The sequence below is a fragment of the Triticum dicoccoides genome, chromosome 3B (assembly GCF_002162155.2).
Source record: "Triticum dicoccoides isolate Atlit2015 ecotype Zavitan chromosome 3B, WEW_v2.0, whole genome shotgun sequence".
NCBI lineage: Eukaryota > Viridiplantae > Streptophyta > Magnoliopsida > Poales > Poaceae > Triticum > Triticum dicoccoides.
The window spans coordinates 78,654,412-78,671,824 of record NC_041385.1 but is presented as its reverse complement, the minus strand read 5'-3'; the positions used below and the strand labels follow the sequence as shown (position 1 = coordinate 78,671,824).

Genomic DNA, 17,413 nt, shown 5'->3' with positions numbered 1-17,413 from the left:
TCTACGGATAGGACGTTGAGCCCTGCCCCGCCATCGATGAGGGTCCTGGTGACTTGCACGTTGCTGATGACTAGGGAGCAAAGCATCGGGAGGACTCTGGCTGTGGCCGTGCACTTGAGCTGATCCGCTGAGCTGAACATGATGGCGCATGCCGACCACCTGAGGGGGCGGGTGGCTTCAAGCTTGGGGAGGACTGCATTCACTTGGCGGGCGAAATGCTTGAAGATGCGTTGAGAGGCTGGGGCTTGAGCTCCGCCCAGGATGCAGGCGATCGCGCGCGACTCCTGGAAGCCCCCAGCCCCCTCGTCCTGATGATGGTCCTCGTTTCTCCTTGGTTGCGGCGGTAGTGGAGGGAGGCATGTGTTTCCTTGTGGATGATCCTCACGAGGCTGATCCCTCCAGTCTCCCTCGCGAGGTTGATCCTGCCAGCGATCCTTGCAAGGTCAGTCGCGCCACCCTTGGCGAGGGTCGCGGTCTTCCCAGCGTCCTATGTTCCTTCCTCCTCCTCGGCCGTAGACACGATCGTTGCGGTCGGGGCGTCAGCCGATCCTCCCTTCTCGCACAACTCGGAGCTCTTGACATTCGTTGGTGTTGCGAGTGTGGAGGTCGTGGTACACACAGTACCGGCTGCCCTTGAACGACTCGGGCTGATCTCTGCCCCGCTTGGTGTCTGGTTCTGCCGCGAGCACGGCAGCCCCCTTGCGCTTCACGTCCTTGGCCTTGGATTTCTTCTCTTCTGGGTCTGCGGCTGGCAGCTCGAGGACGGAAAGGCGCCCTTCCTCATCCCTGGCGCACTTGTTCGCCAAGTTGAACAGCTCCAAGGAAGTGCACAGATCGTCATGCATCGCCAGCTCCTCCTTCATCTTGACGTCACGCACACCGTCAGAGAAGGCTGAGATGATGGCCTCCTCGGTCACCTTGGGAATCTTGAGACGTGCGTTGTTGAAGCACTGGATGTACTTCTGCAGGGTCTCCCCTGGTTTCTGCTTGATGCGGCGCATGTCGCTCACGGCAGGTGGCCGGTCGCGAGTACCTCGGAAGTTGGCGATGAAACGGGTGCGCATCTCGTCCCAGGAGGAGATCGTGCCTGGAGCCAGGTTCAGGAGCCAGGTATGGGCCCCGTCCTTGAGCGCCATGGGAAACCAGTTCGCCATGACCTTCTCGTCCCCGTTGGCGGCTTCGATGCCCAGCTCGTAGAGCTGGAGGAACTCCGCAGGGTCGGCCGTGCCGTCGTAGCGAGGAGGCAGGTTCGGCTTGAACTTGCAGGGCCACGCGACGCTGCACAGCTCAGTGGTGAAGGCGCGGCAGCCTGCTGTGGCCACGGAAGGCCTCTGGTGACGAGGAGCTTGGTCTTGCGGGCCCCCATGCGCTGCAGCTGGGAGCAGCGCGGGGTCTTGGCATGCTGGAACAGGAGCGTGGTCGCGACGGGCCGGAGCGGGGAACACTCGGGCAGCTTCTTGGGGACGAGGGACCTCTTGGCAGCTCCGCTCTTGCTGCGCTGGCGCCGGATGGAGTGGGTTCCGTCCAGGGGCCACGCGCCTTGGGGCCAGGGCGCCTTCTTGAGGGGGAGGCGGTTGAGGCGCCCCCGGAGCTTCATTGCCCGCGCAGGGCGGGGCGCGGTGCAGCGAGAAGGACGGCGCAGGGGAGCCCCCTGCGGCGCAGACGAGCTCAGCGACGCAGTCGAGCCACTCTTCATAGACGTCGTCGACTGGGCGGTAGTGCAGGAGCTCGTTTGCCGCGATGAGCGCAGCTCGAGCTTCCATGGCCGCGCGGGGTGCGCGAGACGAAGAACCAGCTGGGGCGAGTGAGGGCGTAGCAGTGCGGCCGTCTCGCCTCATGGACGGATGCTGGGACGATGCTTGCTGCTCGTTCCCCGCCGGGCCGGTGGCGGCATTCACGGCTGGCGACGGGGAACGGCGGGGGCGGCCGCCGACGGGGGCTGTCGGTGTCAAAACCGGCGGATCTCGGGTAGGGGGTCCCGAACTGTGCGTCTAGGCAGATGGTAACAGGAGACAAGGGACACGATGTTTTTACCTAGGTTCGGGCTCTCTTGATGGAGGTAAAACCCTACTCCTGCTTGATTAATATTGATGATATGGGTAGTACAAGAGTTGATCTACCACGAGATCAGAGAGGCTAAACCCTAGAAGCTAGCCTATGGTATGATTGTTGTTCGTCCTACGGACTAAAACTCTCCGGTTTATATAGACACCGGAGAGGGTTAGGGTTACACAGAGTCGGTTACAATGGGAGGAGATCTTCATATCATATCGCCAAGCTTCCCTTCCATGCCAAGGAACGTCCTATCCGGACACGGGACGAAGTCTTCAATCTTGTATCTTCATAGTCCGGGAGTCCGGCCAAAGGTCATAGTCCGGCCATCCGGACACCTCCTAATCCAGGACTCCCTCAGTAGCCCTCGAACCAGGCTTCAATGACGATAAGTCCGGCGCGCAAGTTTGTCTTCGGCATTGCAAGGCGGGTTCTTCTCCAAATTCCATGTACCTGTCGGATAGTGTCCGGCTTCTGGTGCGTGTTGCTCTCCTCAGCTTCTGTGCCCTAATAATGACCATCTTCCACGTGTCAAACGAATGCGAAAAGCTAGGTTTTTTTTCATTTACCCCCCAGCCACGTAAATGAGGCGCCCATAAAAGAGACGGGGATTTAGATCCAATTCACACCACCTTCCCTCCGCGAGTATTCATCAGAGCGCTTTCGACAGAGATCCATTCCATCATGGCCGGTCGAAGCAGCTCCTCCTCTCGCCTCTCCAGCCCTCGGCCCGGAGATTGGGAGCGGTGTTCCGTCCCGCATAGCAAGCTAGTAGTGCTTCAATCCAAGGGGCTCCTCCCCCCAGCATATATGGTCCCAGTTCGAGCCGGGATCGCCACCTATAGCGGCGGAGAGCAGGCGAAGAGCGTCCCCAATCCCTCTCAAGGAGTGCGGGTATGCCTAGTCCCCTATTTAATAAGAGGACTCGGATTTCCAATTCATCCGTTTCTCCGAGGGTTACTGGAGTTCTACGGCCTCCAGCTACACAACCTCATGCCTGCCTCCATTCTGCATGTTGCGGGCTTTGTGGCCCTCTGCGAGCTATTTTTGGGCATCGAGGCCCATTTCGCGTTGTCGAAGAGGTTGTTCTGCCTTGTGCCCCGCTCTCAGGAGGGGTCAATTTATCAAGTGGGCGGAGCCGAACTATGGCGCATCGCCGGGACCGGATATCTATCCGGTACCCCAAAGAAGGCGTCCGAGGACTGGCCTTCGGAATGGTTTTATATGGATGCGTCCCCCTGCCGGACCCTGTACGGATCGTACTTCCTGAGTTTAACAACGCTCCGTTGAAGAAACGCCTGAGCTGGCGCCCACGAAACCCTCAGAGGGAAACTGATAGGGACGTCCTTTACCTGATGAGCCGGATAAGATTGTTGGCTCATTCCGGATTGACCATGATCGAGGTCATGGCCACATGCATTACGCGGGGGGTGCAGCCGCTTCAGTACAGAGACCACCCCATGTGGGATTTCAACGGGGTGGACGACGCCACCCGGTGCGGTCGCAAGGGGCCGGATTCGGCCGCCACTCTAACAAAGATCTTATCCACTTTATACAAGGGAGAAGAAGAGGAATTCCTCCGTGTCAACCCACGGGGCGGATTCTCTATGTACAGTCCTCGAAGCTGGGTGAGTGAACACTTCCACTTGCCTACCCGCTTTCGAAATTCCCATATTTGAGTACTTAGTCTAGCGATGTTAACGCAGGAGCTGCGCCAGACTGTGAAGGAGATAAACAACCCTCCTCCGCAACCCTAGGACCCAGGACGATCCCTCGATCCGGACTCCCAAGAGGACCCGGACTTATGTGTGGAGTTAATTGACGGGGTGTTTCATCAATTGAGTAAGGACAACACCTTAGTGGCCATTACGGCCGACTATCCCGGACTACTTCCGGCCTCAAAGGTAACCGAGACCGAAGTCCCAGTACTTTCAAGAGGATTCATTCATGCTTTATTTTGATTGCCGTGAACCAATAGTTTTTTCGCTTTGCAGGGGAAATCCTTGAGGCGGAGGGCCGAGCCCGCGGTGGGTAGCCAACAAGGGCTATTGAAGCCAGGTGGGCTAAAAATAAGTGCGGAATGGATCGAGATTCCGGCGGAACGATACGGCGTGCAATTTTAATGCCTAGGGTTTATGCCCTCAAGTCACACTAACGCCCATGCTCTCCTTAGGAGGAAGAGCGCCCACCGGACTATATCCACTGGCCAGGCTTCAAGGCCGGGTCCGGAAGCAGAGGCGAACACGGGGGGCGCACCGGACGCTCCTCTGACAGAGGATGCGGACGGGCTATCTGCCACCAATTCAGAGGTGGAGAGTTCCGTGAACCACAGGCGTCGCCTGGCTGTTCTTCGTGATGCATGTTTTTCCCAAGAGGCGTTGGACGCCTTTAATACGAGAGATGCGTATCTTCGTGCCGCTCAAAATGGTCTAGCCAGAGCCGCAGAGCAGTATGTGAAAGACATACGGGTGAGTAAATCTGATGGTTATATATGTCAGTAGCCCCCGAGACTTGAAACAGTTAAGATAACTGATTTAAGGATCATATGTTATACATGATCTTTCAAAGAAGAACACGCAACTATCCCAAGAGCTGGAAGAGTGCAAGGCCCAACTCGATGCCGCACTGGCCGCTTCAGAGAATGCCAAGGGGACCCCCTCAGGTAATGTATACTTCGAAAGATAATTCTGCTGTGAAGTGCGGCATATGTGCAATTCTGACAATAACAGTGCAGATGGGGCTAGAGTGAATCCGGACAAGCAGCAACTCCTACGCCAGTTAAAGGCTGGTGAGGGCGTGCTAACGAGGGTGAGGCAAGAGAAGAACAAGCTTCAAGACACCAATACCCAGCTGGGCGAGGAACTAAAGCATGTTCGTGCTCAGCTGTCTGATTCCGTAAAGGAGAATCGGCGACTTCGACGCGGCATTTTTAGTAAGTGCTTAAGCAAATCTTCGAAAAAAGAGTTCGGCGAGGAAGTCGATTGACAGAGCTATGTCTGCAGATGTGCTGACAGGTCATCCTGCGGAGGAGATGCCCGGTTCAGCGGGGGACCTTCTTCTCGAGCTGTTGCAACTGCACGAACGAGTTCGGCAGGCGATGCAAGGCGTCGTCCAGGCTATGTGGCCATCCCTCTCCATGCCCGAAGGCCTTGGAGAGCTTGCGGAGAAGCTGGAGGGAGTGCGACAGCGCTTCCGGTTGTGGAAGATATCGGCATGTCGTCAAGGTGCCAGGGAGGCCTTGGCTATGGTGAAGACTCGGTACACGAAGGCTGACCCGAACCACATGGACGAGGTCGGCCCTGTGGGGCCTAACGGAAAGGAGATCCCTGTCAGTTTAGTGTATGGCCAGGTAGAGCTGGCTGCCAAGTATTCTCAACAGGACTGTAAATTAGACAGCCTGTTGGATGGTATTGAAGAAGAATATATCGAGTCAAATTGACTATGTAATTTAAAATGACATGTAAAATGCCTTCTAGTCGGATTGTAGATCGTTTGTCATTGCGGACCTTTTCGGTTCAACTCTAGACCCGATAGTCCGGAGTGTGTCCGAATACCCTCTCGGTTATGTAAGAACCAGGGCATGCATGGAGACCAGGCGTAGGGGTCATAAGTGCTTTAGCAGACAAGTGCCCAACTAGTTATGTTATATTACATGGTTAGTAAGAAACATCTTCCAGGGAAAATAGTTCCGTTAGGGGTTCCTTTCCCTAGGGGGCATGCCCTAAAGTGCATGTCGGAACTGCGAGAAAAAAAGCAGAAAAGCATCTGGGGGCAGATAAATAAACAAGAAAAAACATCTTTTAGTTCACCGACCGAATATTCCCTTAAGAACGCTAGCTTTCGGCTTCACCCAGTCTGAGGTACACATCCGGCTGACCCGGCAGTAACAATCGCAGAGGTGCTCCCTTTACCACCTAGTCGAACAAACGGGAACGTAGGGGTAAGCACAGGAGCCAGGCAACCCAGCTTGGCCAAAACTTAAGTCATATCGATGCATATAATGGTGTATAAAAGGTTCATGCGGAAGTGTCACACATGTTTTGGGCATGAGGCCCGTTTATATAAACTTCTGATAAAGAAGCCCCCAGGTATAATGAGCGCGGGTGGCGCGTCAAGTATGTGCGAACACCGCGCAAGCAAGCCCCTAAGGGCTTGGGAGAAAAAGGTAGGGGGAAGGAGAGAAATACCAGGCAGCTAATTTGAAAAAAATAAAATAAGAAAAGGGACAGAGGAAGGAGACGGACACGGAGTCCGGCGCTAGGTGTAGAATCTTCATAGGCGTGCTGCGTTCCATGGGTTTGGCTCGAGTCGGTTGTCCGATGCGTTTCGCAGATGGTACGCTCCACCAGTCAGGACTTGGTCGATTATGAAGGGACCCTCCCATTTGGGCTTTAGTTTGTCCTTTTTCTTGTCCGGCAGGCGTAGAACTAGTTCGCCAACGTTATAAGTTTTGGCCCGTACTTCTTTACTTTGATATCTTCGAGCCTGCTGTTGATAGAATGCGGAACGAGCTTTTGCCATGTCGCGCTCCTCCTCCAATGCGTCCAAGTTGTCTTGCTGATCGAGCTCGGCTTCTTTTTCTTCGTACATGCGCACGCGAGGTGAGTCATGAATTATGTCGCAGGGCAGGACTGCCTCTGCGCCGTATACCATAAAAAATGGTGTGAATCCGGTAGTGCGATTCAGCGTGGTCAACAGCCCCCAGAGTACGGAGTCGAGCTCCTCTACCCAGTGCGTGTTAGATTCCTTGAGGGATCACACTAGTCTGGGTTTGATGCCACTCATGATGAGACCGTTGGCTCGCTCGACTTGACCGTTGGTTTGAGGGTGATAGGCTGAAGCGTAGTCGAGCTTAATGCCCATGTTTTTGCACCAGAGTTTAACTTTGTCGGCCGTAAAGTTTGTGTTGTTGTCAGTGATGATGCTGTGGGGGACGCCGTAACGGTGTACAACCCCGGATATGAAGTCTATCACCGGTCCGGATTCTGCCGTCTTTACAGGCTTGGCCTCTATCCATTTGGTGAATTTATCCACCATGACCAGTAGGTATTTTTGCTTGTGGGTTCCTCCTTTAAGGGGTCCAACCATGTCAAGCCCCCAGACCGCAAAAGGCCAGGTTATGGGTATGGTTTGTAGGGCGGTAGGTGGCATGTGGCTTTGATTAGCGAATAATTGGCAACCGACGCATCGCTGGACTAAGTCCTGAGCGTCTGCCCGGGCCGCCGGCCAATAGAATCCGGTACGGAAGGCCTTGCTTACAAGGGCTCGGGCTGCGGTGTGCTGCCCGCCGAGTCCGGCGTGAATTTCCGCCAAAAGGTTCCGCCCTTCCTCTTCGGAGATACACCTTTGAAGGACTCAGGTGGTGCTTTTCTTATAAAGCTCTCCTTCGTGGACTTTATAGGCTTTAGATCGCCGCACTATGCAGCATGCCTCATTTTGGTCCTCGGGAAGTTCCTGCCTAGTTAAGTAGGCTAAGAATGGTTCTGTCCACGGGGCGATTACTGCCATTATTTCGTGGGCTGAGGGTGTGACTTCGTTGACGGAGTCTTCCGTTGTGTCATGGTGTTCTGGGTCAGGTGATGCGGCCTGGTCTGGTTTGTTAATTCCGGATTCCCCTTCCCACTGTACGGATGGCTTGAATAACCTTTCCAGGAAAATGTTGGGGGGGACTGCATCGCGCTTTGCATCGATGCGTGCCAGGACGTCTGTTGCCTAATTATTTTCCCGGGCTATATGGTGGAATTCCAGCCCTTCGAACCGAGCTGACATATTTAGGACGGCGTTGCGGTAAGCTGCCATTTTCGGATCTTTGGCGTCGAAGTCTCCATTTATTTGGGATATCGCGAGGTTCGAATCCCGATGCACCTCTAGGCGTTGAATGCCCATGGAGACTGCCATCCGGAGGCCATGTAGAAGGGCCTCGTATTCGGCTGCATTGTTGGAGTCTGTATACATTATCTGGAGTACATATTGGACTGTATCTCCTGTTGGGGACGTCAGGGCGATGCCAGCCCCCAGACCTGCCAGCATTTTGGAGCCGTCAAAGTGCATGGTCCAGTTGGATATGTGTCGTACTCTTTAGGGAGTTCGGCTTCAGTCCATTCCGCGACAAAGTCAGCCAAGGCTTGCGACTTGATGGCTCGCCGTGGCTTATATGTAATGTCGAACGGGAGGAGCTCAATGGCCCATTTGGCAATCCGGCCTGTGGCATCGCGGTTGTTTATGATGTCGTTAAGAGGTACTTCGGAGGCTACTGTTATCGAACACTCTTGAAAGTAGTGTCATAGCTTCCGGGATGCCATGAACACTGCGTATGCTATTTTTTGGTAATGCGGGTACCGGGACTTGCATGGAGTGAGGACAGTGGACACGTAGTACACTGGTTTCTGGACAGGGAATTTGTGTTCGTCCGTTTCTCATTCGACGACGAGGACTGCGCTTACAACTTGGTGAGTTGCCACGATATATAACAACATTGGTTCGCCGATGTTTGGCGCGGCCAGGACAGGGTTTGTTGCCAGTATGGATTTTATTTCTTCGAGTCCGGCCGTGGCGGCATCCGTCCACTCAAAGTGTTCGGTGCGCCGGAGGAGGCGGTACAGGGGTAATGCTTTTTCCCCCAAGCGGGAGATGAAGCGGCTTAGAGCCGCCACGCATCCAGTCAATTTTTGTATTTGCTTGAGATCTTTTGGAATATCCAATTGTGACAGAGCTCGGATCTTGGCTGGGTTTGCTTCAATTCCTCTACCGGATACAAGGAAGCCCAAGAGCTTTCCGACTGGTACGCCGAAAACACATTTTTCTGGGTTGAGCCTAATGTCATATGTTCGGAGGTTTTCGAACGTGAGCCTCAAGTCGTCTATTAGAGTTTTGACATGTTTGGTTTTGACGACCACGTCATCCACGTACGCTTCAACTGTTTTGCCGATTTGGTTGGCCAGACATGTCTGAATCATGCGCTGATATGTTGTGCCGGTGTTTTTGATCCCGAACGGCATCGTGTTGAAGCAGAACGGGCCGTATGGGGTGATGAATGCCGTTGCGGCTTGGTCTGACTTTGCCATCTTGATCTGGTGGTAGCCAGAGTATGCATCGAGGAAACACAATGAATCGTGTCCTGCAGTGGCGTCGATGATTTGATCAATGCGGGGGAGGGGAAGGGATCCTTTGGGCAGGCCTTATTTAGGTCTTTAAAATCGACGCATAGGCGCCAGGGTTTGTCCTTCTTTGGTACCATCACTAGGTTTGCTAGCCAGTCCGGATGTTTTATATCTCTGATGAATTCGGCTTCCAGTAGTTTGGCTAGCTCCTCTCCCATGGCTTGTCTCTTGGGTTCGGAGAAACACCGAAGAGTCTGCTTAACGGGCTTGAATCTTTTTAGGATGTTCAGACTATGCTCGGCCAGCCTGCGTGGGATTCCTGGCATGTCTGAAGGGTGCCAGGCAAAAATGTCCCTATTTTCTCGTAGGAATTCTCTGGGTGCGGCGTCTACATCTGGGTTTAGTTGTGCCCCGATGGAGGCCGTTTTTTGTAGTGTCTGTTGGATGGACTTGGAATTTGACTATTTCGTCTGTCGGCTTGAAGGAGGTGGACTTGGATCTTTTGTCGAGTATCACGTCATCACTGTCCACCGTGGAGCGCAACACAGTTAGTTCCTCGGCCGCTAGGGCTTCGGACAATGCCTCGAGGGCCAGTGCGGCTGTCTTGTTTTCGGCGTGGAGCGCTGTGTCCGGATCACTAGCAAGAGTGATGATTCCGTTGGGTCCGGGCATTTTGAGCTTCATGTACCCGTAATGGGGTCTAGCTTGAAAAATTGTGAATGCTTCTCGCCCTAACAGAGCGTGGTATCCGCTGCTGAACGGGTTCACTTGAAATGTGACCTCCTCGGATCTGTAATTATCCGGCGTGCCAAACACCACATCCAGTGTGATTTTCCCTGAACAGCACGCTTCCCGGCTGGGGATTATTCCTCTAAGGGTTGTGTTGCTTCGCTCAATGCGGCTCCAGTCTATTTCCATTTTTCGCAGGGTTTCCTTGTAGATGAGGTTCAGTCTGCTGCCGCCGTCCATGAGTACCTTTGTAAGCCGGAAGCCGTCCAGTATCGGACCGAGGACCAGTGCGGCTGGTGCTCAGGCTGTCCGGAATTTAGGTTCGTCACTGGCATTAAAGGTAATAGCCGTGTCACTCCATGGGTTTATTGTTGCTACTTGGTAGAATTCAGTAAGGCTGCAGAGCATTCATTTCCTTACTTTGTTTGATGTGAAAGTCTCGAAGACTGTTGACACTGTACTGGCGTTTCTGGGGTGGTGCTCTGCGGATTCTAGAGTTAAAAGCTCCTCGCCACTTCTGGCCACCTGCCGGAGTATCCAACATGCTCTAAGGCTATGAGTTGGTGTGACTTCCCCTAAACTATGAATTTTACAAGGTCCATTGAGCCATCCCTCCAGTACGGATCCATACCCTATAGAGGGTTTTTGTTTTTTGCTGTTTGGCCTAGGTGCCTGGCGATAATGCGCCCTTTTGTTTCGGACTGGGATTGTATTCAGGGTCAGATTGTCCTAGAATTTTGTTTTGGTTTTTCAAACGCTTTCTGTTGCACAATACTTTCGTACTATGGATGTCAAGTCGGCGAAGCATGTAATTTCGCGGCGACTTATGGCGTTGAGGATTCCGATGTCCGTGCAGTTGTTACAGAAGAATGAGATTGCATCCCTCTCACGGCAGTCCTTTATCTTGTTCCTTACCAGGAGGAATCTGGCCCAGTAATGGTGTACTGTTTCCCCAGGCTCTTGCCGAATTTGGGATAGATCCCTTGTATTTGGGTGGGCGGGGGGATTTAAATATGGAACCTCGCCCGATCTAAGATTCGGTTGCCAAGACACTTCCGAATTCGGAATCTCATTTTCTTGGACGTTATTCAATGAATCAGGCCCGCTGCCTGACTTTAGGTTCATGGCTTGGGCGACGTCTTCCCCTCCGCGGATGTCTGGCTCGGAGGGGTCAGGAATCCGGACACATCTGGTCCTTAGGATGGGCGAAGATCCGATGCATTGTTCTTCCACCACTTCAACGTGGTGGGTGACCTGGGGAGAGTCAATCTCTCTCTGATCGGGTTTAAGCCCAACCTGGCCGTAATCTGTAGCGACTCCCAGGGCGGCGATGCGATCCAAGAGCTCGTTTAGGGAAGAGAGCTCCATCGGATCTAACTGCTCGGCAAGTTCCGAGCTGATGAGGAGATTGCTTTCGATGGCCCGAGAGGTCATCGTCGGCGCGGCGGCCGAACATGCGGTCATCAAAAACCTGCCTAGCCGGAGAGTTTGGCCGACAGCCAAAGCTCCTTTAGCAACAGCGCCGTCTTTAAAGACGGGGTGCGGCATCCTTCCTGACGGTGACGACACAGAGGAACTCTCAGTGAAAGCACCAATGTCGGTGTCAAAACCGGCGGATCTCGGGTAGGGGGTCCCGAACTGTGGTCTAGGCGGATGGTAACAGGAGACAAGGGACACGATGTTTTTACCCAGGTTCGGGCCCTCTCGATGGAGGTAAAACCCTACTCCTGCTTGATTAATATTGATGATATAGGTAGTACAAGAGTTGATCTACCACGAGATCAAACAGGCTAAACCCTAGAAGCTAGCCTATGGTATGATTGTTGTTCGTCCTACAGACTAAAACTCTCCAGTTTATATAGACACCGGAGAGGGTTAGGGTTACACATAGTCGGTTACAATGGGAGGAGATCTTCATATCATATCGCCAAGCTTGCCTTTCACGCTAAGGAAAGTCCTATCCGGACACGGGACGAAGTCTTCAATCTTGTATCTTCATAGTCCGGGAGTCCGGCCAAAGGTCATAGTCCGGCCATCCGGACACCCCCTAATCCAGGACTCCCTCAGGGGCCGTCTGGGCGACGCGGGAAGCGAGAGCGGCACGGCGCTCGGCGCGGGCCCGACGAGCGTCTGACATGGATGCGATGGTCGGTGAAGAACAGGGCGGCGGAAGACGAATTCCGGCGCACCCCTACCTGGCGCGCCAAATGTCGGATTTCGGGTTCCGGCAGACCCTCTAGATTCGAACACTGGGGTGTGCACGGAGATTTCGCCCACCACCTACCTGCACCTCACCGCCTCGCTACGATCTAAGTAATCAAAGGAACAACACAAGAGACACAGAGTTTATACTGGTTCAGGCCACCATTATGGTGTAATACCCTACTCCAGTGTGTGGTGTGGTGAATTGCCTCTTGGGCTGATGATGAACAATACAAGGAAGAACAGCCTCGTGAGGGTCTGTTCTTGGCTGGTGCGATGAACTGCTAGGGGGAGTTCAGTCGCTCTTTCTACAGGTTTCCTGGTGATGATCCGATGCCTCTACCTTGTGGTGGCTAGTCCTATTTATAGGCAAAGGCCCTGGGCCTCTTTCCAAATATTGAGCGGGAAGGGCGCCAACAATTGGCCATTTTGAAGGGGAACATCTAGTACACTTATCCTGACTAAAGTTGGTCCTCGCCTGTCAAAGGCTATGACGATGACGCCTTCCTGGGCTCCACCATGACCTCCTCCCTGCCGTTGCGACGGTCTTGGTCTTGTTGCATCGAAATGGATGCCTTTGCTTGATGCTCTCGCCTGCGCTTGCTCCCTTTGCACCAAAGAGGAAAGAAGGACACTGTGCGGGCTGGCGCCCGTCTGGCGCCCTTGGTTGTCATGGCTTGCGTCATGGGTACCTCGTGAGGTACCCCGCCTTGATCTCTCCGCCTCCTCGCGAGCCAGGCTGACGAAGCCGTGCCTGAGGAAGCTTCCTGTCGTCCACCCCGCGAGGCTCGGCCCCTCCCGAGGGTCTTGAGCTCGTGCTGATGAAGATGAGCCGTGCTGGGCCACCCCTTGAGCCACGCCGCAGGCCGCAGGCAGGCAAGTCTGGGGACCCCCGTTCCCAGAACGCCGACAGCGCCAGGGCTAAAGAGTTGTGGTGCTACTTGAGACACTACTAGATGGAGTGGCAGTGTTGGTGCGAAGGGGAGAGGCACGAGAGGATGCAATGCGGGAGAAGCGAGAATGGTATGGGACATTAGGTTTTTGGTGTGTGGCGGGCTTCCTTTTCTAGCTTGTTTTACATGAAGTTTTGGCCTGGTACGTTTTGTTTGCAAGAAACCCATGGTAGAGGTTAGATCAATAGTGAACAAAGGCACGTGAATGATCGAACACTAGGAGCTAATGGCCACGAGCGGACCATGCGGTATAGGCCCAGTATGGCGAGTTCTTCACTAACTTTAAATTCTGTTCTACCAAGATGTTGCATTTAGATATAGTATATAAAAAAATAAGATCACATGCGATTGTCGATGAAAACACGAGTACAAGCTCCTCCTGACTAACTGAGACGTGAATTATCAAGCGGCAATGCTTTTTCCTCGATGCGAGCATCGAATCATCATTGAAGCAACACAAACAATAACATGAATGCCCATTTGGTTCGTACAATTTGTGCACGGGAACCTATTGAGTTAATCTATCAAGAGAAAAGAACCAACATTTTTGTGGTCTCATATATCTTGTTCATAAACTTGGAGTGAAATCAACACCTTCCATCCTAATTATTTTAACCCATCCTAAGTTAAGCGGGCCACGCAACGACTGCCTTGGATTCGATGTTTCCTGCTTGTCGTCTCCCTCATAGGCTAGGGGCAGGAGTCACCTGCTTCTAGAGATGCTTTTGAGGTAGAGAACACGAGAAAGATAAAAAAAAGATATGTGAAGCCGGCACGCACACGTCTATCCACATGTGGGGCCACGCCAGCACAAAGATAGTCATTGGCCGGTAGCGAACACGTCAGATCTCTCAGAGCAACACATCTCTCTAGTTGCGTACACTTAGAATGTACTCCCTCCGTCCCATAATATAAGAACGTTTTCTAGTTAGTAAGTAATGAACACATGTCTTGGTTGAGTCACTCTACGGGCGGGGCCACGACAAATTTTTTTTAGGGAAACGACAAGAAATAGTTGTCCGATGATGGTGGATGGCGACATCAAAACACCTAGGTGGAGCTCTCGCAACGACCCATTTCTACTAAATATTGCAAGTTAAGAAATGTCTTTTTCTTTTAGGGAAGTTATAAGAGACGTATTGATTAAGTTGTTCTGGATCAACCTAGAGAAAAAAAAACCCTAACATTTTTGGTTCCTCATAAATCTTGGTCATGACTCATAGACATGGAATGGAATCAAGTCCCTCCATCCTTATTCATTTCATTATAGGGAAGAAATGAACACTTTCCATATGCCAAATTGCCAATAGCCCGCCAACGCCAGCGGCCGGCCAGCGGCAACCAACGGTAACATCGGCCGCGCGCGCTCCCGGCGGCACAGCGCACTGCTATAACCACTCGTCTCTTCCTCCCCCCGCCGCGACTCCACCCCACCCCACCCCCACCCCCACCTACCCCCCTCCCCCCCTCTTCAACGGCTACCAGAAAAACGCCGGAAAAGAAAAGAAAAAGAGAGAGAAAGCGGGGGGAGGAGACGACAAGCCCGAGGCAGGCGCCAGCCAGCGACCGAACCCTAGCTGCCAGCCAGGATGGGCAAGCTCCTCTGCGAGTCCTCCTCCGGCGGCGGCGCCGTCGCCGTCGCCGAGGCCCTCCCGCCCTCCCCCGCCCCGGCCTCGCCGCCGCAGCTCCTCGCCTGGGCCGCCCCCGACCCCCCCGCCGGCTGGTCCGCCGTCTGGGCGCTCGACGACCAGCAGCGCCGCCGCCTGCTCCGGATCTGGGAGCGCGGCGTCGCCTGGAAGCCGCCCCGCCAGGGGGGCGACGGCCCGGAGGCCCCGCCCCCCGCCGTCGTCTTCCGCCTCGACCACGGCGGGGAGGTCGAGTCCGACGGCAACTGCCTCTTCACCGCCGCGCGGAGGGCCGCCGCCGCCAAGGCCGAGGCGCGCGAGCTCCGGCACCGCGCCGTGCGCCGCTTCGCCGACGTCTACGCCGCGGCCGAGGCCTCCGACAGGGCCGCGGTCGACGCCGCCGTGCGCCACCTCTACGCGCCGGATCTCAAGGCCGGCTGGGGCGTCCACGTCGTGCAGGAGGTCAAGCTGCTCGCGCCCAAGGCCGACCGCGACGCCCTCGACGCCGCCATCCAGGAGCTCGTCGGCATCGGCATCCAAAGGTACCGTGACCGCCCCGCCAATCCCGGATCTAGTAGTCTTCTTCCTCGCGCTCGAATCTGTTGCTACCATGCGTGCCGGGATCTCAGAAAGGCGTCGCCCTCTCCTTCAAAGACCCCGTCTTTCCCTCCGCTGCCACGAATCACGCGGAATTCGGCTTCCTGTCTTGCGTTGATCCGATCCCCTTTGCTGTCCAAGAAAGTTGTCTAGTCTTTTATGTCTATATTTACATCTTGACCTTGCGTTTCTTGATTCTTTCTTATGTTAATTCGTGTAGAAACGCCAATTGATGCAATTCCAATGCATCATGAAGCCGCAAGAATCGCTTCACATGGTGTCTTAGTAGTATTCTGCCCCGCATGAATTGGTCAACGAAGGAATCATGGTTTTACTGTTGCCACCCTGACATCCAGCCTGTTAATTATGCTGTAGCACATTATTTGGCACACTAACTACCATTTATGCCGCTTGCCTGGCAATGGTACAATTGCAGTACATCTCTCAGTTTACAAGTCCTGCGCGTATACCTAGGTTGCCAATTTTATCACCCTAATATAAACTATATAACACAAAAATTATACGGTTTGGAAATAGAACATCTGAATTTTATATTGGTATATTTTTTGTAATACATGACTTGTATTAGATTGGTCGAATTGACGACCTAGGGATACGCGCACGCCCTGTAAACTGAGAGAGGGAGTACAGAATATCATGTTGATTTGTAGTGCTAAATTAGAGTTGCTGTACCCTGTGCAGTTGTGACAGCCCACAGAGGTTGGTCAACTGATCCTCCAAATTGTATGTGCTGATCTTCTTCATCGCCTTGCAGGGAACTGGCAGCCGAGACTATCTACAAGGAGAGATGTATTGCTGTAGACGATGGAGATAGTTGGGCCAAGTACATGTCCATTTCTGGTTCGGCGGAGGATGAGCATGACATAATCACCCTGCAGTACACAGAGGAGGGCTTACTGACCATTGATGAGAACCGGGATGGGCGTGCGGCTGCGTTTGGCGATGATATTGCCATCGAGTGCCTCGCCACCGAGTTCAAGAGAGAAGTTTTCGTGGTAAAGTCAATAAACTCGCTGATATGATGTGTTTATTTTTTCTCAGTTATGTGATTTCTGTCCATAGAACTGGCCACTGTTGTATGCAGCATTTTACATCTTGGTCTGATTGGATCTTTTATTTGTGCGGCATTGACAGGTACAAGCACATGGCACCGATGCAATGGTTGATGAGGATAACTGCGTGTTCTTCCTCCCACACCTCCCTAGAGGAGAAATCTGTGATGTGCCCATCTTTCTATTCATGAAGGGAACAGGTGCGTTGTAGATTGGCATTCTTGCTGTGCTTTCTTCTGCAAGTCAATATGTTAAGGAATGTGTTAGCCTGTTATAGATTGGTATCTATCTCAGTCAGTTGTGTTTCTGTTTCCCTGTCTAAGTAGAAACCCAAATCTTTACCTGCAGCATGGTGCGGTGCTGGTGCAGACCATTACGAGCCATTGATCGCCACCGTCCTCCAGCATGTTACTCCAGACAAGGCAGCTGTTGTACTTTGAGGAGGGGGTTGTTGTTGTAGTCTTTAGTCGGCGATGCAGTCGAGCCAATTTTGTCACCGGAGCTAGAGTGCCGAATTGTGGAGCAACATCTATGCCCAAGAGGATAGATGATCTGTCTAACTGTGCATTTGCAGGGTCTTGCCTGCTCCTGAAGCTGTGTACCTTTTTTTGTATGGCGTTTTTCTGTTGTTGTATGTTCGTGGTATGGTAGGTTCTGACTGCTGCTAGAGATTGAGCGAGTGATAGAAACACCGATTCTAGCTTCTTGTTGTGCGCCCCATTGTTGGCCGGCATTTTCCATTTCATTCTTTTTTGTGAGGGATTCACCATTTGTCGGTTGCTTGCTCGTAGGAGCGGGCATATGCTCGGACAACAGTCGGAATGGAACCGATTCATTGAAATTTTTTTGGTGTTGGGGTGAGGTATATTTCTACTAGCCAGCTTTCCCATGTAGCCCCCTGTTCTTGTACTAGCTTTGTTCACAAACATGTGCACAACTGGTACTTGTAATAATGGATGATGCCAATAAGATTGTGAACCTTAATTCATCAGGAGTGTGACTGAATTTGCAAGTCTGCTTCATCATCAAGCTGTGTTGTCGATTTGTTCTTACTGTTTCGGTGGATCGAAACTTGGTTACCA

At 53.1% G+C, this 17,413-nt stretch overlaps 1 protein-coding gene across 1 annotated transcript; it reads left to right on the top strand.

Moving 5' to 3' along the window:
* The first annotated feature begins 14,499 nt into the window (after positions 1–14,499).
* Positions 14,500–17,319, top strand: LOC119274840. The gene is made up of 4 exons (XM_037555572.1): positions 14,500–15,203; positions 16,034–16,274; positions 16,414–16,531; positions 16,680–17,319. Exons 1-4 carry the CDS (start codon positions 14,626–14,628, stop codon positions 16,769–16,771), a joined length of 1,029 nt encoding a protein of 342 aa, XP_037411469.1. The 5' UTR covers positions 14,500–14,625; the 3' UTR covers positions 16,772–17,319.
* Positions 17,320–17,413: the final 94 nt, after the last annotated feature.

Bases quoted from the DNA above. Each gene is read 5' to 3' on its own strand.
- LOC119274840 (XM_037555572.1), top strand. From the start codon at position 14,626: ATGGGCAAGCTCCTCTGCGAGTCCTCCTCCGGCGGCGGCGCCGTCGCC. The intron at 15,204-16,033 runs GTACCGTGACCG...ATCGCCTTGCAG, and splicing joins GTCGGCATCGGCATCCAAAG to GGAACTGGCAGCCGAGACTA. The intron at 16,532-16,679 runs GTGCGTTGTAGA...CTTTACCTGCAG, and splicing joins TCTATTCATGAAGGGAACAG to CATGGTGCGGTGCTGGTGCA.